Source organism: Lepus europaeus, chromosome 15, assembly GCF_033115175.1.
Source record: "Lepus europaeus isolate LE1 chromosome 15, mLepTim1.pri, whole genome shotgun sequence".
Classification (NCBI taxonomy): Eukaryota; Metazoa; Chordata; class Mammalia; order Lagomorpha; family Leporidae; genus Lepus; species Lepus europaeus.
In genome coordinates this window covers 53,419,576-53,447,407 of record NC_084841.1, presented here as the reverse complement: position 1 = coordinate 53,447,407, position 27,832 = coordinate 53,419,576, and the positions used below count along the sequence as shown (strand labels likewise).

Below are 27,832 nucleotides of genomic sequence, written 5' to 3'. Positions count from 1 at the left end.
AAAAAATAGATTGATTCCTGGACACATACAATCTACCAAAATTGGTTCACAAAGACACAGAATGCCTAAACAGACCAATAAACAAGACAGATTGAATCAGCAATAAAGACCCTTCCAACAAAGAAAAGCCCAGTTCCTGAAGGCTTCACTGCTGAATGTTGACGGACATTTCAAGAATTCCAATTCTTCTCAAGCTATTGAAAACAACTGAAATGGAGAGAATCCTCCCAAACTCCTTCTATGAAGTCTGCATCATCTTAATTCCTAAGCCAGAAAAGATGACAGAGAAAGAGAACTACAGACCAAGTTCCCTGATGAACATAGATGCAAAAATCATCACCAAAATATTAGCCAAACAAATCCAACAACACATCAGAGAGATCATCCACTCAGACCGAATGGGATTTATTCCAGGTATGCAGGGATGGTTCAACCTTTGCATTTAAATCCATAAATGTGATACAACACATTAACAAACTGAAGACCAAAAACCATATGATTATCTCAACAGATGCAGAGATAGCTTTGATAAAATTCAACGTCCTTGGGGCATAGCACAGTGGGTAAGGCACTGCAGTCAGTGCCAGCATCCCATATGGGTTCTGGTTCGAGTCCCAGCTGCTCTACTTCTGATTCAGCTCTCTGTTATGGCCTGGGAAAGCAGTGGATGATGGCCCAAGTGTTTGGGCCCCTGCACCCACATAGGAGACCCAGAAGAAGCTCCTGGCTCCTGGCTTTGGACTGGCACAGTTCTGGCCATTGTGGCCATTTGGGGAGTAATCCAGCAGAATGGAAGATCTCTCTCTCTCTCTGCCTCTGCCTCTCTGTAATTCCATCTTCCAAATAAATAAATCAATCTTTAAAACAAGTCCTGTCATTTGCAACAAAATGGATACAATTCGAAACCATTATACTTAGTGAAATAAGCCATTCACAAAAAACAAATACCATATGGTCTCTCTGGTTTGTGGTAATACATTATTTAAAATGTAATCTATAGAAGCAAAACTGACACCTTGAGATGCGATGATTCTGAACGCCCCTTTCCCTGACTGTCAAGGAACAATGTTTTTCTTGTTTGTTTTTGTTCTTTTTTCTTCATATTATTCAGTGAACTCGACTTAGTATAGGGTTTATCTAATGAGTACGAGTATAAAATTAACTGAAAATTGATCTCTGTAAAAAATAAGAATGGGAAAGGAAGAGGGAGGAGAAAGAAAGGTGGGCGTATGGGAAGGAGGGAGGTGGGGGAGAAGAATCACTATGTTCCTAAATGTATATATTAAATGTATGAAGCTGTATTCCTTAAAGAAATTTTTTTTGCCTTTTAAAGGGACAACCAACAGAATATGGTGATAGACACTAAGTAGCTCTCCCACTCCAGTACTGCCACAATACTTGCTGTTCACTTAAGATTGTTAGCCCCTTGATCTTTCAACATTTTCCTCATCCTTTACTCCTTTCTTCACTTCCATTTTTGTACCACACCATTTCAAACACTGTCATTAATCAAGGTCTACTATATCTTTCTCTTGCACATGGCATGGCAAAGCTGTAGCCCAGAATCATCCCAATTCTGTTTTCTCAATATGACACAGCTGGTAAGTACAAACATAAATAATACCAACAGTACTTCAATAGAACACTCAATGTTGCCTAAAAGTCATTCTACAATTCTTAAACTGTATTCTGAAGATAACTACTTTTAAAGTATCCCCTAAAGTAACAGAGGATTAAGAATGGCTACAAGTAGCACAACTTCCTTCCAATGGTCTGTAAAAATGCTCTTACATTAAGAGATCCTTGCTTAACTTGTACCTAAATACTAATTTATCTGTTACTTGTCATCTAACCCATGTTGGTTATAGATTTGGGAAAGCAGCAGTAGATGGCCCAAGTGCTTGGATCCCTGTCTTTAAGGTGGGAGACCTACACGGAGTTCTAAGCTCCTGGTTTTCGCTTGGACCAGCCCTGTCTATTGTAGCCATTTGGGGGGTGATGAAAGATGGCTTTCTCTCTGTTTCTCCCTCCCTCTCAATTATTCTGCCTTTCAATTAAATTAAAAAAAGGAAAGGGGAAAGGAGAAAAGCGAAAGGGGAAAGGGGAAGGGGAAAGGGGAAAGGGGGAAAGGGGAAAGGGGAAAGGGGAAAAGGGGGAAAAGGGGAAAGGGGGAAAGGGGAAAAGGAAAGGGAAAGGAAAAGGAAATAATGGACTAAACAAATTCCATGTTACCAATCTTAAGGCCAAGAAATTTTTAAAATAAGCAAATAGTCTAAACAGTATTAGAAAAAAGGAAATTATGTTACCAGGAGCAATTGTAAGAAATTTCTGAGGGTCAGAAATTAAAAGAGAAAGCAGTAGTACAGAAACCCTAGCCTGAAATAAACCCGGGGATTCACACAACCACCAGCTAGTTCTATACTTATATATTTGGATATAACAAAGACACTTGTAACTCAATATGCTTAAAGAGAGTCAACATCTTCCCATAAACATATTTCTTTTCCTTGTGATTCCTCTTCTTGTTACTTAGCTACTCAAGCCAATTTTCTGATACTCAGCTTTCTGTTATTTCTCTTTCTTCCCACATACATGCATTATTCATATTTTACTGACGAGACCTTTTAAACTATTCCTTAAAAACACCTGGCTCTTCTCTGGCCCTTCTATCATTACTTTAGTTCAAGACAACATTTTCTGCCTCCTATAGTACTGGCAACATCCTACAATTCAGTCAAGCCTTCATGCTTCAGCATCACTCCTATTAAGTGCATCTTTCACAACGCAGCCAAAATAGCCTTTCTAAAACATCAATGTGACCGCACAATTTGCCTTTACAAATGTTACACTGGTTCCCATATGCTATATTATCATAAGGATTACCTCTTCATTACTTATACTCATGGCAGATATAAATAACTGATCACAGATAGAATGACCAAATGCCCAATTTGCTATACACAGACACGTTTCATACATGTTGTTCTGGCATAATTATCAAAGAAATCCCTTTAACTCTCCAAAGTATCCTATTATACAAGAGATAACATGAACATCTTAATCAAAGCAATTTTCCACTGAGCTTGAATGCGCTAAGACTCTTCAACACAATTTTCAGGAGCCACTAATAATGGGTCAGCATTGACATACAACATAAAAATAATCTACTTGCCATCCTTGAAGTACAATATAAATTCCTTTGTATGGCATACAAGGTTCTCCATAAACTGGTCTTTGTATGCCTCTGTGGCATTTCCTATCTCTTCCGTTTCACAGATTATGTCTAATCACAATGAACTACTTGTACATTGATTAAAAATACTAGGCTGCATTGCAACTAAATGCTCAGGCTCTTGATTTTCCTTCTAGTCAAAGCACTGTTGTCCTTTGTCTTATTTCTCTTTCAGAGTTCATTCAGGCAGTGCAGGCACCTCCTTGTCTAGAAAACATGCTCCAGTTATCCTCTTCATTTGGGATCTCAAAGCCTAATCCTATTAAGTATTTCACCACACTGCATTTAAATGTCTTTCTAAATATCACTGTTTCCCTCATCTTAGACTGCTGGGCACACAGCAGATGTTCAACAAATGGTTTTTGAGAATCAAAAATGAATGAAAGAATAAATTAATAACTGTTCTGCTCATGCCTTTGGAGACTCAAATTACTGCAAGTATCGTCCTACATAAGTCAGCAGATCAACTTACTTCCATAATTCATATCCCAAGTTCTTTTGTATACTTTCACTCCTACACTTTGTTCTTTTACAGAATAATTAAGGCTTCCATACAACAAAGGCCATCAGGTACAACTGGTAAGTTTTACTAAATACTATGTCAAACTTTGAGAAACAAAGATCTTACCAATTTCTGTTTTAAAATAATTAACAAGGGAAAGTGGGGAGAAAATGACAGAACACTAAATATGAAGAAATTACAGCACAGACTTGTCAATTTCACTAAAATGAGCCAGCTGGCATAATTTGTCAGCTTTAATTTATCTGCAAAAGTACTGCCATAGTAATTTAGTCTGAGAGTCCCCGAATATCAGGACCTATGCTTCATTCACACTTTAGTTAGAAAACAGCTTAAGAAAGGTTCTAACAAATGTTTTCTTAATTCAGCTGCAAAATTCAAATTTAAATTTTTAATTAAGAGAAATAAGCTAAAAATCCAACATAAAATAATCACCAGCACTCACATTCTAATAAAAGCAAATACATCATCATTTTAATATTTTCTTGCCAAATTTGAAAAGCAGGTAAATATTGGTTGATTCACAACCATACATTGAGATCAACATAAGGATTTTAGGACCTTAGTAATAGTTAGGTGGGAAAGAGGTCTCTCAGTTCAAAAGACTGGAGAATCTTTAAATGCAGATAAATCGATTTCTTTACCATGGCAACAATTCTGGGCTGTTAATATAATCCATAAGAATTATATAATATAGCTTCCCAAGTAAATCTGGCTATGATACTTGATGAGTATCATATGAGAACAGTATATACAAACCCTGAGAAATACATCTTCAGATAAATTATTATAAAGTTGCTCAAAATCAAATGGCATGCTTTATTTTTGCTTTGTTCTTTTTTTTTTTAAGATTTATTTTATTTATTTGAAAGACAGAGTCATAGAGAGAAGTAGACAGAGAGGGCTTCCATCCGCTGGCTCACTACCCAGATGGCCTCAACGGCCGGAGCTACACCGATCCGAGGCCAGGAGCCAGGAGTTTCTTCCGGGTCTCCCACGTGGGTGCAGGGACCCAAAGATCTGGGCCATCCCCCACTGCTATCCCAGGCCATAGCAGAGAGCTGGATTGGAAGAGGAGCAGCGAGGATTAGGACCGGCCCCCATATGGGATACCTGCGTCTCAGAACAGGGTGTTAACCCACTGAACCACAGCGCTGGCCCTCATAGTATGCTTTTAAGTTAAAACTTGGTATTTTATTTTAAAACGTTTATGAGGAACTCCAGCACACCAATGATAAGAATATAAATTAGTCATTAGGGAAAATAATTTAGAAGTTCCTCAAAAAATGACACAGAACTACCATGTGATTTAGCAGTCCCAATACTGAATATTTATCCAAAGGCAATGCATGTCAAGGAGCTATCTGGACTCTCATGTTTAAAGCAGCATTACTGACAATTACCAAGATATGAAATCACTGAAGTGCCCATCAATGGTTAAATGGATAAAGAGAGAGAGTGCATACACACGGATGTATATGGAATATTCTTTAGATCTTAAGAAGATGGAAGTCTTGTAATCTGCAACACCATGGACATTACATTAAGTGAAATAACCAGGGCAGAAAGACAAATAATCCACGATCTCACTTATATATGGATTCTAAAAAAACGGCAATTTCATAGAAACATAAAGTAAAATGGTAGTTACTAGGAGATGGTGTGTAATGGAGAGTAAACTGGGGTATGCTGGTCAAAGGGTGGAAAATTTGTTTTAGACAGGAGGTGTAAGTACAAGAGAGCTATTATATAGCATGGTGACTATGTTAATGACAATGTATTGTAATCCTGAAAATTGCTGAGTATATTCAAAGTGTTCCACCAGAAAAAAAAGACAAGTATGTATATGAGACAATGCTAACAAAATCTGGGGGTACCAAGTGTGATTTCCTAATCTCTAAATATTTTTATGGATTTAGAAGAAATGAGGCAAATACAAGAGGATTTATACCTATTTTACAAAAATTACCAAACTTCTTTCTGAGACTTTCATTATATATATAAGGGGACTTCAAAAGGTCTGTGGAAAATGGAATTAAAAGATAGAAACAAAAATATAAACCTTATTTCTCAACATAAGTTCCATCAAACTCAAGACACAATACTTTAAGTGGTCACAACCAGCCATTTAGTCCATCTCTACAGGAATGAGAATCCTAGAAATTTAACTAGGTAAATGCAGTCTTTTGTACATCAGTATCTGAAGAATAGGTGTCCTAAAAAGATTTTCTTAGTATTATGAAACAAGTATTATGAAACAAGTTACAAGGAAGGTGAATGCCAAATGATACTCTTCAAAACCCTCACAAAATTGCTTGTTTGAGAAGAGGAATGAAATGAGCATTGCTGTAGTGGAGGACTCTTATCTCAGGAATTTTTCTGTTAAAAGATTTTGCAACCATTCTCAAAACACTCTCCAGTAAGTAGATGTTATAATTTTTTTGGCCCTCCAGAAAGTCAACAAGAAAAATGCCCTCAGTATCTCAAAAAACTGTTGCCAAAAACACTGTCCAACTGTATTGGCATTGACTGGACATTTCTACCTCTTGGTAGGAGTGCTTTGATGGGGCTTTGTTATTAGGATCATACATGTAGCTTTATCATAAATATAGCTCTAGCTATATTTCATCTCCTGTTATAACTCTTACAAGCAATGCATTAAGATCTTGATATCACTTATTTAAAATTTCCATTGAAAGCTTTGCTCATCTTCAGCTGACTGGGGAGCTTCTGACATCCAATGAATAGAAAATTTCCTCTTCAATTAGGGCCCAAAAAATTAAATTTTTTCTTGCAAGTTGATATGGATAGTTTGTCACTATGAGCTTCAACTCCAGTATGGACTAGTCTCTTCTTAAAACAAGTTATCCATTTTTAGACTGCTGATTTCCTTCTGTAGGTTACTGTCCCCAGAAACTTTCGTACAGCATCAATGATTTCACCATTCTTCAACAGAGGCTTTATTTACCATCAATTTTTGTTTGTCCTTGCTTCAGTTATAGCTGAATTCATGTTGATGTTCTTATCCTTGTTTTAAGATTTATTTATTTATCCAAAAGGCAGGGTTAGAGAGAGAGAGATCTATCTGCTGGTTCACTCCCCAAATACTGCAACAGCCAGAGCTGGGCTGATCTGAAGCCAGGAGCCTAGTTTCCTCCGGGTCTCCCACAGAGATGCAGGGCCCAAGCACTTGGGGCATCTTCCATTGCTTTCCCAGGCCATAGTAGAGAGCTGAATCAGAAGTGGAGTAGTTGGGACTCGAACCAGCGCCCACTTGGGATGCTGGAGCTGTAGATGGCAGCTTTACCTTATCCCTCTTTTCGAACTGATGTCTCATCCCTCCTAGTGTCTCAAAACTAGATCCCAATCAGATTTGTTATAAAAAGTTAGTATGAGTTCATTTTGGTGCAAAAAAAAAAAATTATAATGAAGTCTATGCATAGTGTCTGCATAATACATGTATACCAGTGTATAAATGCTCTTAAATGGCCCAATGTAAATTGGAGTGCCTAATTATATAACATAAATGAAATTTAAGTAATTTACAAAACCAGAATACCCACCTGATTATCTGAGAGCCACATAGCTGTCAATTGCTGTAGCTTTGTAAAGCTAAAGGGCAGATTCTTTAATCTGCAGGGAAAAATATAGAAAAATTAAATTTTAAAATGAATGAGAGCTAAATCTAATGGTCTTCTGAATGCTGTAAATCTGCATATGAAACCAGGATAAAAAGATCTTTGTACAGGACATATGACAAAATATAATTTAGTTTTTAAGAATTAATTTCATAAAAGAATTTTTCATTCAAATCAATCCAACATGCAAGAAAATGATAATTTAATGATTTTAAAGAAATCTGTTAAAAAAAAAAAACCACAGCTGAGTGTCCTTACCTTAGAGAAAAGACAAGAACACATTTAGACACATTAGGCAATGTCTCATAAAACTGATTTGAGCTTTTCATTTCTATTCAGAGAAAACTGTTACAAAAAGTACTCAGTGATAGCATGTTATAAAAGCTGTACTGCTACTCTGTATCTTAGAGCTAGTACTTATATAACCAAGAAGCCTATTCTAAAATAATAAAACAAAGTACATAAATACTCATTAAATGTCAAATTTAAAAGCACCCTATACATATACACCTTATATGTATATCGTCTTCTGTGTCTATCTTTCAAGGCAATTTGTCAGAACCTAGAGCTCTAGTTTGAGGGTAGGAAGGTATGGACAGAATTTTATTTAAAAAAAAAAAAAAGCGGTGGTTCTTTTTAATTAAAATTTAACAGTAAACAGTTAGAAAACCGAGTTTAAGTGAAAGTTCTACCATGCAAGCTATCTGAGTCACCCTTAATCAGAGTCTTGAACTTCTTCACAAAATGGGAATACCTGTTGTATTATTTAATAGGCTTGTTCTGAAGACTTGGTTAAGATACCATGAAAAGTAAAACAGAGAAGCACTGTACAAATAATGTTTTATCATCATCATTAGTATCTTTACTTCCAGAAAAAGTATAGATTTTCTGTTTTAAATTAAAACAATATTCTAATAGGCTCAGATAGGCTCAGTTCCAGTCATTGCGACCATCTGGGAAGTGAACCAGCAAATGGAAGACCTCTCTCTCTCTGCCCCTAACTCTGCCTTTCAAATAAATAAATCTAAAAAAAAGGGAAAGAATAAAAGTTGTATGGCTAAGTAGAGCTAAAATGAACAGTGACAACCCTAGCATGATAATTACATCAGAAAAAATTAGCATGTTCTATTAAAAATATAAATATGTAAAATGGAATAAGCATAAGCTTTGCTATCACACACTAGAAGAAACTTTAATTTTACTCTATAAACCAATTGATGAATACAGTATCAACAAACCTATTGTCACTTAAATTAATGACTTTTAATTTTTGCATATCACCCATCTCCTCTGGAAGTAGCTCAAGCTTATTAGAATGGAGAAACAACACAGTTACATTTTTCCAGTTTCCAATCTGAAAAAGAAACATAAATTTGGGGGTCACAAATTTGGACTTTAGGCTAATCAACAGATGAATAATGTCATTTTTGGAAACTATAAAAAGTAGGCTTCACGTTTATAAAAATAATAATGCTTTTCTTCCCCTCCTTAATGATTAATTTTCAAGTACAAAGGAAAGTATTTAATATATGTCTTCTAAATTAACATAGCTTGCTATACTCATATTCAGAAAAAAATGAGAAAGAAAATTAATGAAATCACAAGATAGCTTATAATAAAGACACTTCGAAAAAAATGAAAGGACAAAATACAAAACAAATTTAAAATATAATACCTCTGGGGGTAACTGCTGTAAGTAATTATGATCTGCAGCAAAAGTTCTTATGTTAGTAAGTTGTCCAATAGAGGAAGGCAAAGCTTCAACTTCATTGAAACTACAATCCAGTTCTTCTATTGATATTAACCTTTAATTTAAAAAGGAAATGGACATTACGAAAGAACTTTTCTTTATATAATCCAACATTTGAACTTGGCTAACAAACCTTAGTGAAACTTTACAGAGCTAAACTTAACCAAAAATAAACAGATTGAGTCCAGCATTGTGGTGTACAGGGTTAATACCACATCGGCATCGTTGGAGTTCTGGTTTGAGTTCCAGGTATTCTGCTTCCAAAACAGCTTCTGGCTAATGCACCTGAGAAGGCAGTGGCAGATGGTTCAAGTACTTGGGCCCCTGCCACCCATGTGGGAGACCAATATGGAGTTCCTGGTTGTTGGTTTCAGCCTAACCCTGCCCTTTGGCCATTTGGGGAGTAGACCAGCAGATGGAAGATGTTTCTCTCAATCTCTTCCTCTGTCTCTGGCATCTTAAATTTATTTCCTTCAGAGATCATTTATGCAAATATCTGAATATATATAGTATGTTGAAATGAAAGTAAAATCTTCTGTATATTCACAAAAAGCTTACCCTCCTATAGAGTCTGGTAAATACATTAATTGGTTTTCGTCTATTTTAAGAGTTGTTACATTCTTCAGTGAACCTATTGAGAGAAGATATACAATTTTTCAGCTCAAATTAGAAGCAAGTCTACCAATAGTCAATGTGATATACATTACATTTGATGTATGAATTAGAAAGAAGTGTCCTAATTAACTTACCTAGAAGAGTCACTACCCCTATCTCATTCACTCTATTGTTCCTTAACCCTTTATTTTCAATTTACACCCACATCACCACTTAACACAGTACATTGCTATTAACCTCCACTCAAATATGAGCTTGACAGAGTTTGGAGTTTTGGTCTGTGTCATTCATTCCTGTAGCTCTGCTCCTAAAAACAATGTATGGCACAGAGAATACACACAATACAAACTTGCTGAAATAACGGATTTCAAAAAATGAGTGGATGAAGGCAGTTTATATGGGTGTAAAACTATTCTATATAGATGAGATACTAAAACAGTAAAATATATTTTAATCTAAAAAGCAAAAAATTATTGATTAAATCAAAACAGAGTAGCATGCTGGTGGATTTGTAAAATGTACCTTAGCTAAAACAACTATGTACTTAAACAGAGAAATACGTAAAAATATATTTTGGTGTTTATTTAAAATATCATGAAGATGCCAAGAATGAAAATTTTGGTCTTTTCATCAAAATAATTCCGTTTTGGGAAGGGCATTTGGAACTAGTGGTTAAGATGCTGCATAACATGCTCATGTTGTCCACTGGAATATCTGGGTTCAAACCTGCCTCTGGCTCCTGACTGCACCTTCCTGCCTTGTAACAAGTATGTAAAATTTGAGTTTACAAGGAAGAAACTCTTCCATTTACTTGAGAAGGAATTACATAAATTTAAAGCAATACTAACCAATAGTCTCAGGCAGTTGTTGAAGTGAATTGCTTGATAATAGGAGGTCTTGAAGGTTTTCACATGCTGAAATTCCTTCTTCAACCATTTCAATATTGTTTTTAGAAACATCCAAATATGTGAGCTGTTTCAAACTACCAATAAACTATAAGTGAAAAAAGAAAATCTAATAACTCAATCAGTATTAAATAAGCTGTAAAAAAGTTCAAATATTTAACCTAGTATCAAGTTTTTATTCATAATTAAATGTTTATATGAGAAAGAAGACTCACAAAATGTTTTTTAAATGCCAACCAAAAACAGATATAAAACTAAGAATTTCTATTAATTTCAGCCTAGCCATGTGACAAAGGATTGATCAATGGGAATTCAGCTGTTTATCTCCCTTAGGGATCTATGTGGGCATTTTTATTGGTTCTTTAGGTCTGGGAGCACACAATGTGTTAGTTGATAAGATAGAAAGCTTATGGAAAACACCCCAAGTTTAACAATTCCTTAGGAAAACTTAATTAGGATATAAATTCAGTTGCTACCTCTGGAAATGACACACTCTATAGTTTAAAAAGAGACTACTTGAGAAGGCATTGTGGCACAGTGAGTTAAGTGACAGCTTAGGTTATCTACATCCCATATCAGAGTGCCTGATTCTAGTCCAGGCTATTCCATGCTTACAATCCAGCTTCCTGAGAGGCAGCAAATAATGAATGGCCCAAGTACTTGGGTTCCTGCTACCCATATGGGAGATCTAGTTGGAGTTCTTAGTTCCTGGCTTTGACCTGGCCTAGCTGTAGTGGTTGTGAACATTTGGGGAGTGGATTAGTGGATGAAAGGTATCTCTCTCTGTCTCTGTCACTCTGCCTTTCAAATACATAAATATTTTTTTAAAAAAGAGACACTATTTTAGGCTGAGCATCTAGACACAGTAGGTTAAGCCACTGCTTAGGTTGCCCACACCCAGAACTGGTGTGCAGGTCAAATCCTGGCTACTCCACTTGTGATCCAGCTTCCTGCTAATATGACTGGGAGGCAGGTGATGGTTCAAATACAAGGGTCCCTGGCACCCACATGGGAAATCCAGAGTTCTGGGTTGTTGTGGGCATCTGGAGAATGAACCAGCAGATGAAGATCTCTCTCTTTCTTTCCCTCTTTCTCTTTCTCTGTCACTCTGCCTTTCAAATAAAATAAAATTAAATTAAAAGAGACTATCTCACACAAATGTTTCTAATGAGAATTTTGAATTTTAATAAAAAGTGTTGTTTTTAAAAAAGTATAATTTGTGGCCAGCGCCGCGGCTCAATAGGCTAATCCTCCACCTGTGGCACCAGCACACAGGGTTCCAGTCCCAGTCGGGGCGCCAGATTCTGTCCCAGTTGCCCCTCTTCCAGGCCAGCTCTCTGCTATGGCCCAGGAAGGCAATGGAGGATGGTCCAAGTGCTTGGGCCCTGCACCCGCATGGGAGACCAGGAGAACCACCTGGCTCCTGGCTTCCGATCAGTGCAGTGCGCTGGCCGCGGCGGCCATTGGAGGGTGAACCAACGGCAAAAGGAAGACCTTTCTCTTTGTCTCTCTCTCTCTCACTGTCCACTCTGCCTGTCAAAAAAAAAAAAAAAAAAGTATAATTTGTTTCTACTTAAAGAATTAACAATTTTTTTCACTAATGAAAAATAATTTTTAAATACACAATTTGCAAAAACTTCAAAGGAGTGACATCAAAAGTGAAGCCATTAAAACTTTCATACACATACCCCTGGAATAAAAGTCAGTCTATTACCATCCATCCAAAATTCTTTCAATCCACTTAGCTGCTCAAGTACTTCAGGCTGTTTGGGTAAGAAGGGGAAAAATCCAATTAATTTACATAAATTGGGAAGCAGGCTACACAGCAGACTCATAGAATGACAAATGTCCTAAACAGCACTGGCCTTAGAAATGGCTCTTAAGTGATTCGGATCTGGCTAAAAAGCCCATGAGAGCATTTGAGGCATAGAAAGCCAAGACACTGTGGCAAAAAAACGACCTACATGAAAGCTCTCTGTGAGTGAGATCCAGTGGAAAGAAGGGGCCATCAAAGAAGGAGCTGCCTTTCTCTGAAGGGAGGAGAGAAATTACATTTTGATTATGGCCAGTCTAAATAATGTCAGAGTTTGTGGACTCAAAAGGCTTCCAAAGCCTTGGTAGCTCATGACAAGAGCCTCAGGTGATCATGGACGTCATAAATAAGAGTGTCAACTATTAAATCAACAACAGGAATCACTGTGCACTTGCTCCCCATGTAGGACCTCTGTTCTTAATGAGCTGTACTATGAGAATTAACAGTAAAACTAGTCTTCAAACAGTATTTTATACTTTGTGTGTCTGTGTGGGTGCAAACTGTTGAAATCTTTACTTAGTATAGAGTTGATCTTCTTAATGAAGAGTGCGATGGGAGAGGGAGTAGGAGGTGGTACAGGAGTGGGAGTGGGAGGGTGGGTATGGGGGAAGAACCACTATAGTCCTGGCCATTCCACTTCCCATTCAGCTCCCTGGGAAAGCAACAGAGGATGGCCGAATGCGTGGGCCTCTGCACACATGCAGGGTACCCAGAGGAGGATCCCGCCTCCTGGCTTCAGGATCAGCACAGCTCCAGCCACTGCAGTCATCTGGGGAGTGAACCAGTGGATGGAAGACCTCTCTTTGTCTCTACCTCTCTCTGTAACTCTTTCAAATAAATGAAATAACTCTTTTAAAGGAAAAAAAAAAGGATTTACAGAAACAGACTGTGACAACTTACCACTTCTGTGAATTCATTACTTCCCAAATCCAGTCTTTCCAGCTGGGTCAGTCTATTCATAGTCCTAATCACAATGGAGCAAAATAAAAAATTAAATATGCAGCAATATCAATTACATGGAAGCTTTCAAATTTTATAATTTAAAACATTTTTATGTAATGTGTAATATATTATATATATAGGCTTTCACATGTAAATTTAAAAAGTAAAAATGTTAATTTTCTAAGAAAAATAAGAAAAGTTGTATTTAGTATCTATACAAAAATAATTAGTAATTATTCCTTAATTTTGGCTTCTCTCTAGACTTTTCATTTTTACTACTAAGAAACAATGTAAAATTAAAGCCACAGGCCAGAATAACAAGTTTCCACTTTTTTTATAGAATTTTCATGGAGTATAAATCAGTAAATGAATTACACAATTTGGAAGACACATAGTAATTACTATCATAATTCCAAAAAGTGTTTTTCAGGACTGCTAGCTCATATATTTATAAAACTCCAAGATAACTATAACTCTGAAAATTAATTTCAAAATGATAAGAACAGTAAAGGTAACTTTGCTCTCCATATGTTCAAATTACAACTCAAATTCAAAAGAAACTTTTATAAGAATTACAAATATAAACAAATGTTATTTAATTTAAATTAAAGCAATTAACACCACTTTAAACTTCTGACAATATCAATACGTCTCTGTAATTACAGGAACTTTAAAAACATAGGAAAAAAGGCACATTTGGAAACTAACTGCTAATTAATTGAAACAATCAAATTTTAAGAAACATTAATTAATACACTGAGATTCTACCAACTACAAAATAAGAAACTATTAATAAACTTTTGGGGTATGACAAAAATAACAGGAAAATGTAATTATACTGTTAATATATTGATACATTCATACTTTGGAAATCAGCATCATTTAAATCCACAGACATGGGGCCGGCGCTGTGGTGCAGCGGGTTAACACCCTGGCCTGAAGTGCTGGAATCCCATATGGGCGCCGGTTCTAGTCCCAGCTGCTCCTCTTCCATCCAGCTCCCTGCTATAGCTTGGGATAGCATTAGACAATGGCCCAAGTCCTTGGGCCCCTGCACCCACGTGCGAGACCCGGAAGAAACTCCTGGCTCCTGGCTTTGGATCAGCACAGCTCCAGTCATTGCAGCCATCTGGGGAATGAACCAGACCTCTTTCTCTGTCTCTACCTCTCTCTGTAACTCTTTGAAATAAATAAAATAAATCTTATTTATTTATTTATTTATTTGAGAGGTAGAGTTACAGACAGTGAGAGGGAGAGACAGAGAGAAAGGTCTTCCTTCCTTTGGTTCACTCTCCAAATGGACACAACAGCTGGAGCTGCGCTGATCCAAAGCCAGGAGCCAGGAGCTTCTTCCAGGTCTCCCACACGGGTGCAGGAGCCCAAGCACTTAGGCCATCTTCTGCTTTCCCAGGCCAGAGCAGAGAGCTGGATTGGAAGAGGAGCAGCCAGGACTAGAACCAGTGCCCATATGGGATGCCAGTGCCGCAGATGGAGGATTAACTACGCCACAGCGCTGGCCCCTAAAATAAATCTTTAAAAAAAAAATCCACAGACACCATAAATGATTGCAAAAGAACACAGACTACTTCTATCTTCTTGAAAATGTACCAAAAATTTATGAGTAAAATAAAACTCAGCTGGGGCCAGCACCATGGCATAGCAGGTAAAGCCACCACCTGCAGTGCCGGCATCCCCTATTGGGTGCCAGTTCAAGTTCTGGCTGCTTCACTTCTGATCCAGCTCCCTGCTAATGCACCTGGGAAAATAGTGAAACATGGTCCAAGTCCTTGGGCCCCTGCATGTGGATGGGAGACCAGAATGAAGCTCATGGCTCCTGGCTTCAGAAAGAACCAGTTCTGGCCACTGTGGCTATTTGAGGAGTGAACCAGTGGATGGAAGATCTCTCTCTCTCTGCCTCTGCCTCTCTAACTCTTTCAAATAAATAAACAAATCTTTAAAAATATAAAACTCAGCTACAACACTTGTCCAGCTTGTTAATGAAAGAAATTCAGAAAGTACTATAATTGTAACAATACTATGTTGTTTGTTTAAATTAGAAGCAGCTAATTTTTCTCAATCCTTACATTTTAAATATGCCATTTTACTACCACTCCTTTAACAGAATCCATCACAAAATGCCAGTTTTTCTCAAAGCTTTGATACAGATTGAGTACTCATTCTTATATACTATATTTCTAACGTCCCTTACTGATATCTTTGTCCAAAAAAGTTGGAAGCTCTATCTTCTTCATAGCAAAGCAAAAAGTATTCTCAGAATCTTTCTCCAGATGTAAAAAGTTATATTCTATGAAAATAAGCTCTTATATTAAGTAAAGAGGGCAATGGGGACAGGGGGAATTGAAAGGGCGAAACATAATCTTACATTTCTTGCTTCAATATTATCATAATGACAAGACAGTAAGTTTTAGAAAAGTACAAAAATAAAAAGCAGTGCATTAGAAAAATTCGATTACAGACAATGTCCCAGAAAAGTTATGTTTTTAAACAGATTTAGGAAAATATGCACAAAACACATAAGCAATAAAAAAGAGAAATTCTGACAATACTGTAACATCAGAAAGTATCTCAACCTCAACTCTCTGCAGCTATTATCAGCTACTTTGGTTCCACTCATGCATTTCAGAAATTTAAGAAGTAAAATTTCATCTTAAAAGAAAATTCAGCTTCCTAATTCAGAGAAAACAGAATCACTGTCCTTCAAATTTCCACCCATCTACCTCTAAAATCCATTTGTAGATAATTTATTTTACCTTTTGTCCTGTCTCATGGGAAGAGTACAACATCCTTTGTGTTCTTGGTACTATGCCCACCAGCATTTTTTCCCTCCAAGATTTATTTATTAAAAGGTAGAGGGAAGACAGAAAGAGATCTTTCATACACTGGTTCACTTCCCAAATGGCAGCTGTTCTTGAAATGGCACTATCTCAAGCCCCAGATGCCATATTAGTAACTTTGTATACTAAGTTCAGCCTCTCCAGGACTCAGCCTGGCTTACTAGGGGTCAAGTGACCAAATGGCCCAACCACAAGCATCAGCTCCACCCTTACCCTAATGGGATTCCTTGTTCCCATTTCCTTACCCCTCAAGGTTGTACCAGAACCTGCTTCCCACGCTCAGGCTCTGCTGACCTCTCTCCCTTCCTCTCCCTTTTTGCCCTCTCTCGCCCTTTGCGTCCAGCCTGTTGGGTTTCCCCCAACCTTGCAATAATCTTTCCTTTAACTCTGATGTTTGGTGTGTTTTGTTTTGGCCTTTCAGCAGCAACAGCCAGGACTGGACCAGGCCAAGGCCAAAGCCTGGAATTCCATATGGGTTTCCTACGAGTGGCAGGGCCCAAGTTCTTGGGCCATCTTCCATTGCTTTCCCAGGTGCGGGAGCTGTATAGAAGAGGAGCAGCCAGGATTCCAACTGCCACTCCAATATGGGATGGTGGCATCCAGTTAGTGGCTTGACCTGATGACCTGATGTATCACAATGCCAGCCCCTTGCCATTGCTGTCCCCCCCCCCCCAAAGATTCATGGACTTATTTGAAAGGTAGAGTTACAGAGAGAGGAGGGACAGAGATAGTTCTTCCATCTAATGGTTCACTCCACAAATGGCAATGATGGCTGGGGCTGGGGCTAGACCAGGCTGAATGAAGTCAGGATCTAGAACTCCATCTTGGTCTCCCACATGTGTGACAGGGGCCCAACCACTTGGGCCATCATCTGCTGCTTTCCCAGGTGCATTAGCAGGGAGCTGGATTGGAAGTAGAGTGGCAAGGACTTGAATTGGTGCCCATATGGGACACTAACATCACAGCATCACAGGTGGAGACTTAGCCTGCATTGACAATGCCAGTCCCAGGCCACTAAGGGCCTAATTACTCCATTTCTAATTTACAATAAATTAGAATCAGGCTTCACTCAAAGACCATATGAATTGCTCTAATGAGTAGTATGTATGAGCTCTAGCATGCGAATTTGGGATCTCTATTTGGGACTCAGGTGGGCTTCACATATTTTTGTGTTAGAGAAAAAGAGTATGTATCAGAGCTATAAAATCACTATTAACAACAGTACTATGTTAAATACCAACAACAGACACATCCGTTTTTTATATTTAATATTAATCATAATTAAATGACCAAATATGCTAGTCTTTAAAAATATCTGGTGGTAAAGTTTACTTACTTAGGCAACATTTTCAATTGGTTTTCTCTGAGTTCTAATATCTGGAGTTTAGTTAATCTGCAAAATAAAAAACAAATCAAGTATCTAATGACAAAGAAAAGGAATTAACAAATTAATAGCACAATCTAAAGCTCTGTGATATAGCGTATTATGTGCAGACTAATTAAAAATTACAGAGGAACACAAAAAAACAAAAAGGAAGAACAGATTTGTGCTCCTCATAGTTATGGTGGAAAAATTAGGTAAGCACTACTAGATATCTTCAAAGGGACAAAGTAACTATCCCTAAGTATCAATCCTAAAGCATTTCATGCTTTTTACTTAGAATATCTACAAAAATTGCTAAGCACTGGTGAATTAGACATTAATAATTCAACTCTATAGTGCAGTTCTGAGAGAAAAAAGGGAACATCAGGAGGAAGAAAAACCCTCTGGCACTTCTGTGATACACACCCTCCTAAAAAGTAAGAAAAATAAGTGTTGCAAACACCAGAAACAAAAGAGGAATCTAACCAAGTACCCCAGTAATTTTTAGACAAAATATAAAATTAACATACGTAGGATAGCACTTTATCTAGTAATTAAATTCAATGATAACCTGACACCTATTCACTGGTTTAAAAAAATTATTCAGGGACTTAGGGAATTGAGATAGATTACAGAAACAATTTCTCTTTTCTTAAGAATTTTCATACTAGTGGAGAAGACAGATAAACAGTTTTAAAATTATTTTAGAATGAGATAAATGCTAAAAAAATAGCATTCAGTATTGCAATTTTACAGAAATTACAACCTTTATTCTAACCTTAAAAAAATCTTTTTAAATCTTAAACTCACATGCTATTGTTTACTTCTGAAAATAAATTTCTACTCAAAATCACAAAATCCAAAAAATATTGTACAAATCACAGTACTAGAAATAATTATAGAAGAGCTTATGAAATTTTAATTAATAGTATTACTAAAAAGCTTATAGGTTTGTAAACTTTATAAGAACCAACTCAATAGTTTTAGAAGAAACTGTAGTTTACCTGCCAAAATTAGCTGGCAAGAACTCAAGGAAAGCATCATTCAAATACAACTGGGTCAGGTTTAACAGCTGAGAAAATCCATCAGGGAGCCTATATAAAATACACAAAAATTTAAATTAAGAGTAGTGTTTTCAAGTATCACTTTATATGTTTACTATGGATTTTAACAAGTATAAAAATCCTCAAGCAGGCCAGCGTCGCAGCTCACGTGGCTAATCCTCTGCCTGCGGCACCGGCACCCTGGGTTCTAGTCCCGGTTAGGGCACCAGATTTTGTCCCGGTTGCTCCTCTTCCAGTCCAACTCACTGCTGTGGCCCAGGAAGGCAGTGGAGGATGGCCCAAGTCCTTGAGCCCTGCACCCGCATGGGAGACCAGGAGGAAGCACCTGGCTCCTGGCCTCAGATCAGCACAGCGCGCCGACCCTAGCAGTCATTTGGGGGGTGAACCAACGGAAAGGAAGACCTTTCTCTCTGTCTCTCTCATACTGTCTAAATCTGCCTGTCCAAAAAAAAAAAAAAAATCCTCATACAGTAAGATATATCAGACTCTGACTTATTTATTCCTCTATTTTCACACTGCTCATCTTCCACTTCAAGTGATACCACTCTGGAAATACTGTATTAACATATGAAAGTTGGACTGAATATTCAACTCAGCTACCCTTCATTTTGTTCATCTTTTTTATTACCATTTCATTTCTGCAAAATTTACTAGCTTTGAGGCCAAGAAAATTTTCTATTTATAACCATCAGCATCATAAAAGAACATACATAACTTGTGGGCTATGATAAATCAATCATGTTTTTGTTTTTATTTTCCCCCCTCTCTTTTGTTGTTTTGCCTTCTTGATCCTTCAGTTTCTTTTATTGTTTTCAAAAGTTTGAATGGGTCATAAATCTGATTCAAAAGCAAAGACATTCTTATATTGTGCAAATAACTCTGGATGAGGAAACCCGTATTCTAGTCTCATTTCTGACATTACTTATCTGTGACAACTAGACCAAAACTACATGCATTATCTCTTTTGGATTTTAATTTTATGTTTGTAATACATGAGGTCAGATAGATTACTTATAAAGTTTCCTTTTATTCACTATAATGGAAATTCTATATGAATTTAAAATTGGTAGACAATTTTCATTAAAATATTTTAAGAGATAGTTCCCTGTTGTTTTCTAATTGTGACATTCACAAAAATAACCTATTTAAATGAGAAGAACTTACTTGGAAATAGGGTTTACACTGGCCTCCACAACTGTCAAAACCTTACAATTTTTTATGTTTTCTGGAAACTCTTGTATTCCTAGAAAACAAACAATGATCAAATTAAAAGACTATTACAAAGGCCAAAATAATGACAATAATTAATATATACATTAGATATGAAAGTAAACTGCAATTAAGCAGGAATTAACACCAGTGCCAATCCAATAGAAACACCATGACAATTTCTCTTTCACTTTTTCTTCATTTGCCTCTTCATAACTTGTTTAATTTGATTTTACCTTTCCTTCTCTTAGCTCTTCTGAAAACAAGAGCTTTCTCCATGTGATGATGTTAAGAACACAAAATGTGAGCCGGCCCTGTGGCTTAACGGGCTAATCCTCCACCTCGCGGCGCCGGCACACCGGGTTCTAGTCCCGGTCGGGGCACCGATCCTGTCCTGGTTGCCCCTCTTCCAGGCCAGCTCTCTGCTGCGGCCAGGGAGTGCAGTGGAGGATGGCCCAAGTGCTTGGGCCCTGCACCCCATGGGAGACCAGGAGAAGCACCTGGCTCCTGCCATCGGAACAGCGTGGTACCGCGGCGGCCATTGGAGGGTGAACCAACGGCAAAAAAAGGAAGACCTTTTTCTCTGTCTCCCTCTACTGTCCACTCTGCCTGTCAAAAATAAAAAATAAATAAATAAATAAAAGAACACAAAATGCAGAACATTTAATATTCTATTTCTCTCACATAAAAACAAGTATTTTCAATGCCACTCTCCAGATTGAGCTGGTCTCTCTCTCTCTCCCTCCCCCCCCCTATATATAAACTAACATAGTTGAAAACAAAGCTGCAGAGAAAAGCTGTGGAAAAATCTGTATCAATAATGTTCCTTTGTTATACATTCTTTTTATAAGACAACTCTGAGGTTTACACTAAAAATGAAGCTCCCATGGGCACCGTGGCTTAACAGGCTAATCCTCCACCTTGCGGCACCAGCACACCGTGTTCTAGTCCCAGTTGGGGTGCCGGATTCTATCCTGGTTGCCCCTCTTCCAGGCCAGCTCTCTGCTATGGCCCGGGAAGGCAGTGGAGGATGGCCCAAGTGCTTGGGCCCTGCACCTGCATGGGAGACCAGAAGCACCTGGCTCCTGGCTTCAGATCAGCGCGATGAGCTAGCCGCAGTGGCCATTGGATGGTGAACCAACGGCAAAAAGGAAGACCTTTCTCTCTGTCTCTCTCTCTATCTCACTATCCACTCTGCCTGTCCAAAAAAAAAAAAAAAAAAAAAAAAGAAGCTCCCACAAAATATGTGCATCTTCTTCATGTCACTCTCATTTAACTACAAAAGAACTCTTTATTTCTGACACTTAGGAGCTAGTCTGTTATCAACTAGTCTTCCTTCTTAATACAATCAGCCTTGTATTCAAATGCAGCCTTGGTGTTTTCCTCTTACACTAAACTATTTCCTGGAAACAACAGTGTCAGACTAGGCCATGACACATTAAGGTAAAAAACAAATCTATAACCTCAACTGAACAAAGATAAAACATAAAACATGCTCACTGTCCAAAACAAAACGTAAAATATTCCCTGTCATGGCTCATAAATGACTGCTGATATTATTAACGAATATAGCTTTTGGCCTTGCTCTAACCTGCCCTCCTAATAGATAAGATACCCAATCACAGAATTACTCTGCTTCTTGGCAGTATCCCAATTCAGAGAAAACCCTCATATTCCTAAACATCCCTCCAAATATCCTAACATAAGTTTATATTCAATGAGTCTTTTTAATAAAGATTTATTTATTTGAAAGGCAGTTACAGAGAGAGAGAGGGAGAGACAGAAACACCTTCCATCAGCTGGTTCATTCTCCAAACGGTCACAACAGCAAGGAGCTTCTTCCGGGTCTCCCACACAGGTGAAGGGGCCCAAGGACCCAATTGGGCCACCTTGTACTGCTTACCCAGGCCATAGCTGAGAGCTGGATCAGAAATGGAGCAGCCAGGACTTGAACTGCACCCAAGTGGGCTGCCAGCACTGCAGGCGGTGGCCTTACCTGCTAAGTCACAGCGCCAGCCCCACAATTCCTGGTTAAGGAGTTCTGACTAAAGCTCAGCATTTTATTCTGCTGTATTAATTATCAGAGCTTTTAAAGGGTACAGACACAGGAAGGAATTGCACTGGTTTTTGTAGAGCAGAGCAGGGAACACCCAGCCTGCAGGCCATATACCAAGGCAATCACAGGCAAGACTCGAAATCCAGTAAATCCATAGCAGTCTAATGTTTTGAGTTGATAGCTTTGTATGGCCTACAAATGATGTAAATATTCAAATAGAACTTGGCAGATTAAAGGTTCCCTATCTTGGTGCACAGGTGACAGGTATGGGTCATTCTTCTGCATGCGAATATTCAGTTTTCTCAGTTTCATTTACTGAACAGACTGTCATTTCTCCATTGTATATTTTTGGTATCTTTGTTAAGAATCACTTAATATAGTTAATAGGTTATATCTGGTATTTCCATTCTGTTTCACTTGACTGTGTTGTCTGCCTTCATGTCACTACCATGTTGTTCAGCTTACTTTAGCTCTGTAGTATGTCTTAACAGGTGTTGTGATGTCTCCAGCTTTGTTCATTTTCTTACAATTTGCTTTGGCTATCCAGGGTCTTTTGTGTTTCCATATGAATTTTAGTAGTGTCCTCTCTTTTGTCTCTGTTAACTCTTTAAAAATAAAAAAATAAATCCTTTTAAAAAAAAAAGATTAGGAATTATAGTTGCTGGAACTTATATTAGGCAAGATAAAAGTCCTGACACTATTGTAGTGTCTTGTCTCTTCTTCAATTCAAGAACAAAAGGGAAAAAAACCACAAGAAACAAAAACAAAGGGACTGGCCGGCGCCGAGGCTCTCTTGGCTAATCCTCCGCCTGCGGCGCCGGCACCCCAAGTTCTAGTCCCGGTTGCTCCTCTTCCAGTCCAGCTCTCTGCTATGGCCTGGGAGGGCAGTGGAGGATGGCTCCAGTGCTTGGGCCCTGCACCCGCAAGGGAGACCAGGAGGAAGCACCTGGCTCCAGATCGGCGCAGCACGCCGCTGTAGCAGCCATTTGGAGGGTGAACCAACGGAAGGAAGACCTTTCTCTCTGTCTCTAACTCTGCCTGTCAAAAAAAAACCAAAAAACAAAAAACAAAAAAACACACCAACAACAAAGGGACTGATTTCTGCAACATAAAGAATAGAAAGGATAAGGTCATTTTTATGTGAGTGATCACAGAAAAAAAGGAACATAGCAATTTAACTTTTAGTCACAATATGTTTTAAGATTTTACTGGCAGTAATAAGCAATGTCATTTCTCCAGGCAGAATAATTACATACTTATTCTAAATCTTTTCATCTGATTAAAAGTATCTTCAACTCCTCATAAATATTCACATGGAACTATTATTAATAAAATTCAAAAAATTATTCAAATAAAAAGATCATTTAAAGCAGGTCTTTGATATAAGCAACAAGGAACTCCTGAAATAGATGATAAATGTGATACTCTGTGGTCTAGTAAGCTGTCATAACTGTAAAATAAGTAACTCTTTATGCAGTATACGAAGGACGGCCAGTGATGTGTGGTAGGTTAAACTACTGCCTGCAATGCTGGTATTCCAAATGAGTGTGCATTCAAGTCCTAGTTGCTCCACTTCTGTTCCAGCTCCCAGCAAATATGCCTGGGAAAGCAGTGGAAAATGGTCCAAGTGCTTGGGCCCCTGCCACCCATGTGGAAGACATGGATGGAGTTCCAGGTTCCTGGTGGCTTTGGCCTGGCTCAGCCCCAGCTGATGCAGCCATTTGTGGAGTGAACCAGCAGACAGAATACATTCATACATTCATTCTCTCTCTCTCTCTCACTCACTAACTCTGCATTCAAATAATACATGAAAGTCTGAAATATTAATTTAATGAAAGTAGAGCCATAACACCACTATTTTTTTTTTAAATTTTTATTTTTTGACAGGCAGAGTGGATAGTGAGAGAGAGACAGAGAGAAAGGTCTTCCTTTTTGCCGTTGGTTCACCCTCCAATGGCCGCTGCGGCCGGTGCATTGTGCTGATCCGAAGCCAGGAGCCAGGCGCTTCTCCTGGTCTCCCATGCGGGTGCAGGTCCCAAAGACTTGGGCCATCCTCCACTGCCTTCCCGGGCCATAGCAGAGAGCTGGCCTGGAAGAGGGGCAACCGGGATAGAATCCGGCACCCCAACTGGGACTAGAACACGGTGTGCTGGCGCCGCAAGGCGGAGGATTAGCCTGTTAAGCCACAGCGCCGGCCCATAACACCACTATTATTTTAAAGCAGTAACCCTATAGTAAAAGCATTTTCAGGGGGAGATATCTGAAAGAATTTACTACTGAGCAAAGCAATATATTTATACAATCAAAACTAGTAACAAAGTTTATTAAGTACAAACAATTCCAGATGCATGAGAGTTTATTAATAATATATTATCTCAAGTCTCTTTCTTTAAAACTATAACATCTCCCATTTTAAAAAGTCAAAAAGTAAATAAAGACAACTCTTTGGGATGGAAGAGTAGACTAGTTGACTTTTAAAGTCACAAAAAATTCTAAAATTTTTTAATGCTTTAGATTAACTTATCTATCAGCATATAGACACACATGGTAGCAAATTAAATTCATTTACTTTTCAACTTCAATCAAGTAAAAACTGGCACTACACTAGGCACTAGGGACAGAAATAAATTCTTCATAAGGAGAAGTTTCACATGGTGGTCATTTATTTAATCTTGAGTGAAATCATATGGGAAGGCCGGCGTCGTGGCTTAACAGGCTAATCCTCCACCTTGTGGCGCTGGCACACCGGGTTCTACCCCCGGTTGGGGTGCCGGATTCTATCCTGGTTGCCCCTCTTCCAGGCCAGCTCTCTGCTATGGCCCGGGAAGGCAGTGGTGGATGGTCCAAGTCCTTGGGCCCTGCACCCGCATGGGAGACCAGGAGAAGCACCTGGCTCCTGGCTTCAGATCAGCGCGATGCGCCGGCCACAGCGGCCATTGGAGGGTGAACCAACGGCAAAAAGGAAGACCTTTCTCTCTGTCTCTCTCTCTCACTATCCACTCTGCCTGTCAAAAAAAAAAAAAAAAAAGAAATCATATGGGAAAAAGTCACACAAATTAAACACCAACTGATCTCAACTTTTAAACAATGGCAATGGGGAATAGGTATTTGGCTCAGTGGTCAAGAGCCACTTGGAGGGCCACACTGTGGCACAGTGAGTTAAGCTGCAGCTTGTGAAACTGGCATCCCATATAAGCAGCAGCTGGAGTCCTGAGTCCCAGCCGCTCTACCTCCATGCCAGCTCCTTGCTAATGCACCTAGGAAAGCAGGAGAAAGTGGCCCAAATACTTGGGCCCATGTGGGAGAACTGCCTGGAGTTCTAGGCTCCTGGCTTCAGCCTGACCATGCCCTAGCCATCGAGCCCCTTTGGGGAGTGAATCAGTGGAAGACGTGTGTGTGTGTGTGTGTGTGTATCTCTCTCTAACTCTGCCTTTCAAATAAAAAAAAAATTTTTTTTAATCACTTGGTATGCACAAATCATAGTGCCTGGTTCAAGTCCTGGTTACTTCAAGCTTCCAACCCAGCTTACTACTAATGTGCCTGGGAGGCCGGCGCCGCGGCTCAATAGGCTAATCCTCCACCTAGCGGCGCCGGCACACCAGGTTCAAGTCCCGGTCGGGGAGCTGGATTCTGTCCTGGTTGCCCCTCTTCCAGGCCAGCTCTCTGCTATGGCCCGGGAAGGCAGTGGAGGATGGTCCAAGTGCTTGGGCCCTGCACCCGCATGGGAGACCAGGAGAAGCACCTGGCTCCTGCCTTTGGATCAGCGTGGTGCACCAGCAAAGCATGCTGGCCGCGGCGGCCATTAGAGGATGAACCAACGGCAAAAGGAAGACCTTTCTTTCTCTCTCTCTCTCTCCCTCTCTCTCTCACTGTCCACTCTGCCTGTGGGGGGGGAAATGTGCCTGGGAGACAACAGATGATAGCACAAGTACATCCACATGGGAGATGCAGACTGAGTTCAAGGCTTCTGGCTTCAGCATGACCAGCCACAGCTATTTTAGGATTTTGGAGAGTATGCCAGCAGACAGAAGAGCTCTGTTTTTGTCTCTCTTTTGCCTTCCAAATAAAATTAAACAAAAATGTATAAAAAAGATGGCAATGTCATTTAAAAGATGGTCAAACTGCTCCCGAATCTGAAAGACTAGAGACACAACTACATACAATTTTTAATTTGCAAGAGGTAAAGTGATTAAAAAGTTGAAAGGTGCATTATTAGGCAACAGGAAGAAATATGATGCTAAATTTCTTGTGAGTATAAAGATACTGTAGTTATGAATAAGGATTGCCTTATTCTTTTTTTTTTTTCTTGAAGATTTTATTTATTTGTTTGAGAGGTAGAATTACAGACAGAGAGAGGGAGAAATTGAGAGCGAGGTCTTCCATCTGCTGGTTCACTCCCCAAATGGCCACAATGGCTGGAGCTGGGCTGATCTGAAGCCAGGAGCTTCTTCCAGGTCTCCCATGTGGGTGCATGGGCCCAAGCACTTGGGCTATCTTCAGCTGTTATCCCAGGCCATAGCAGAGAGCTGGATTGGAAGTGGAGCAGCCAGGACATGAACTGGCGTCCATATGGGATGCCGGCGCTGCAAGCAGGGGCTTAACCTTCTACACCACAGTGCTGGCCTCACAGGGTTTCCTTATTCTTAGGAACTACATATTCCAATATTTAAGGGTGATTTCATGAGGTCTGCAATTTAATCATGTATAGCAAGAAGAAACTTCACATAGATAATATGTTTAAAACTTTTTCCTCAACATATTTAAATTTATATACATGAAAAAGAGCAGGAAGACAAATGTGGCAAAATGCTAACAAATCAGAACTGGTAAATTCACAGGTATTCTTCCATCTTTCATGCAGGATTACCTAGCTGGTATTTTTCAAATAAGGTGGAGAAAAAGCATTAATGTGTTGCAGCCTGTGCAATACATGAAAGGTGGAGAATAAGTATGAATGGTGGGTAGATTCAAGATGGCTGAGTAGAGAAGGCCAGTGTTAGCCTCTCACTCCGTGGAGAAGTCCTAAATCAACTGTGTTCTTGAGGTGAGTGCTCAAGGAAGAACAACTGAGCACAGTAAGGAAATAGTGGGAAAACAGCTGTAGCCTGAGTAGCAGCACACAGAGATGACTCCCAGTTGCAGAGGAAAAGGGTGAGCAGAACCCCGAGAAATCCCATTTGCAGGAATACTTAAACCCACAACCCTCACTAAAGAGGAATCTACTCACTACAAAGCAGCAGTTTAATAAGGTGAGCTCTCTAGAAAACCCACAGCTACTTTGTTTCAGAGAAGGAACTCCTATTGTCTCTTCCCCAACCCTTCCAGAGCACAGGCTGCAATAAATACAGTGTGGTGCTACCTTGTCAGAAGCCATACCATGCTGAGACAGATATCTTTTTCCCAGGAGCCTCAGACACATTCCTGCATTCCAACAAGGAAAACAGCCCCACAGGTCCAACTGGGCACAGCAGAGTAAAGGCAACCCCAGTACCCTAGTCCATAGAGCTCTTTGCATATTATCGGATAGTAGAAGAGCAGCAAGGATACTCAGCTCTTAGGAACCTAGAAATACAGATGCCTGCCCCAGATTTGGGAATCATTGTCCTCCCCACTTCTTTCCCTCCTCTTGACTACTTAAAACATCACTGGTTGATGTAAAAACTTGTGCACACCAGGACTAAGGTTCCTATGCCCCCATTCTGTCTGCCTATTGAGGCTCAGAGCTCCCCATACACTACAGACAAGTTCTTGCAATAAAGCCTGATCATGGAATAGGAATGTGCTTGTATTCAGGCAATGCACACATCTGGGAGGGTGAAACACCCAGGACTGTGCACTCACTCTGAACGATGAATCAGTCCATTCCCAAC

General features: G+C 39.1%; 1 protein-coding gene across 9 annotated transcripts in view; it reads right to left on the bottom strand.

Moving 5' to 3' along the window:
• ERBIN (erbb2 interacting protein) overlaps window positions 1-27,832 on the bottom strand; it is a 152,379-nt gene that overhangs the window by 62,917 nt on the left and 61,630 nt on the right. For all 9 annotated transcript variants that reach the window (XM_062212131.1, XM_062212136.1, XM_062212132.1 and 6 more), the window contains 10 exons: window positions 19,862-19,940; window positions 18,638-18,727; window positions 17,607-17,663; window positions 13,374-13,437; window positions 12,349-12,423; window positions 10,604-10,748; window positions 9,699-9,771; window positions 9,066-9,195; window positions 8,629-8,744; window positions 7,316-7,385 (listed from right to left, as the gene is read on the bottom strand). In XM_062212131.1, coding sequence (XP_062068115.1) covers window positions 7,316-7,385; window positions 8,629-8,744; window positions 9,066-9,195; window positions 9,699-9,771; window positions 10,604-10,748; window positions 12,349-12,423; window positions 13,374-13,437; window positions 17,607-17,663; window positions 18,638-18,727; window positions 19,862-19,940 — 899 coding nt within the window. The remainder of the gene's footprint in view (window positions 1-7,315; window positions 7,386-8,628; window positions 8,745-9,065; window positions 9,196-9,698; window positions 9,772-10,603; window positions 10,749-12,348; window positions 12,424-13,373; window positions 13,438-17,606; window positions 17,664-18,637; window positions 18,728-19,861; window positions 19,941-27,832) is intronic.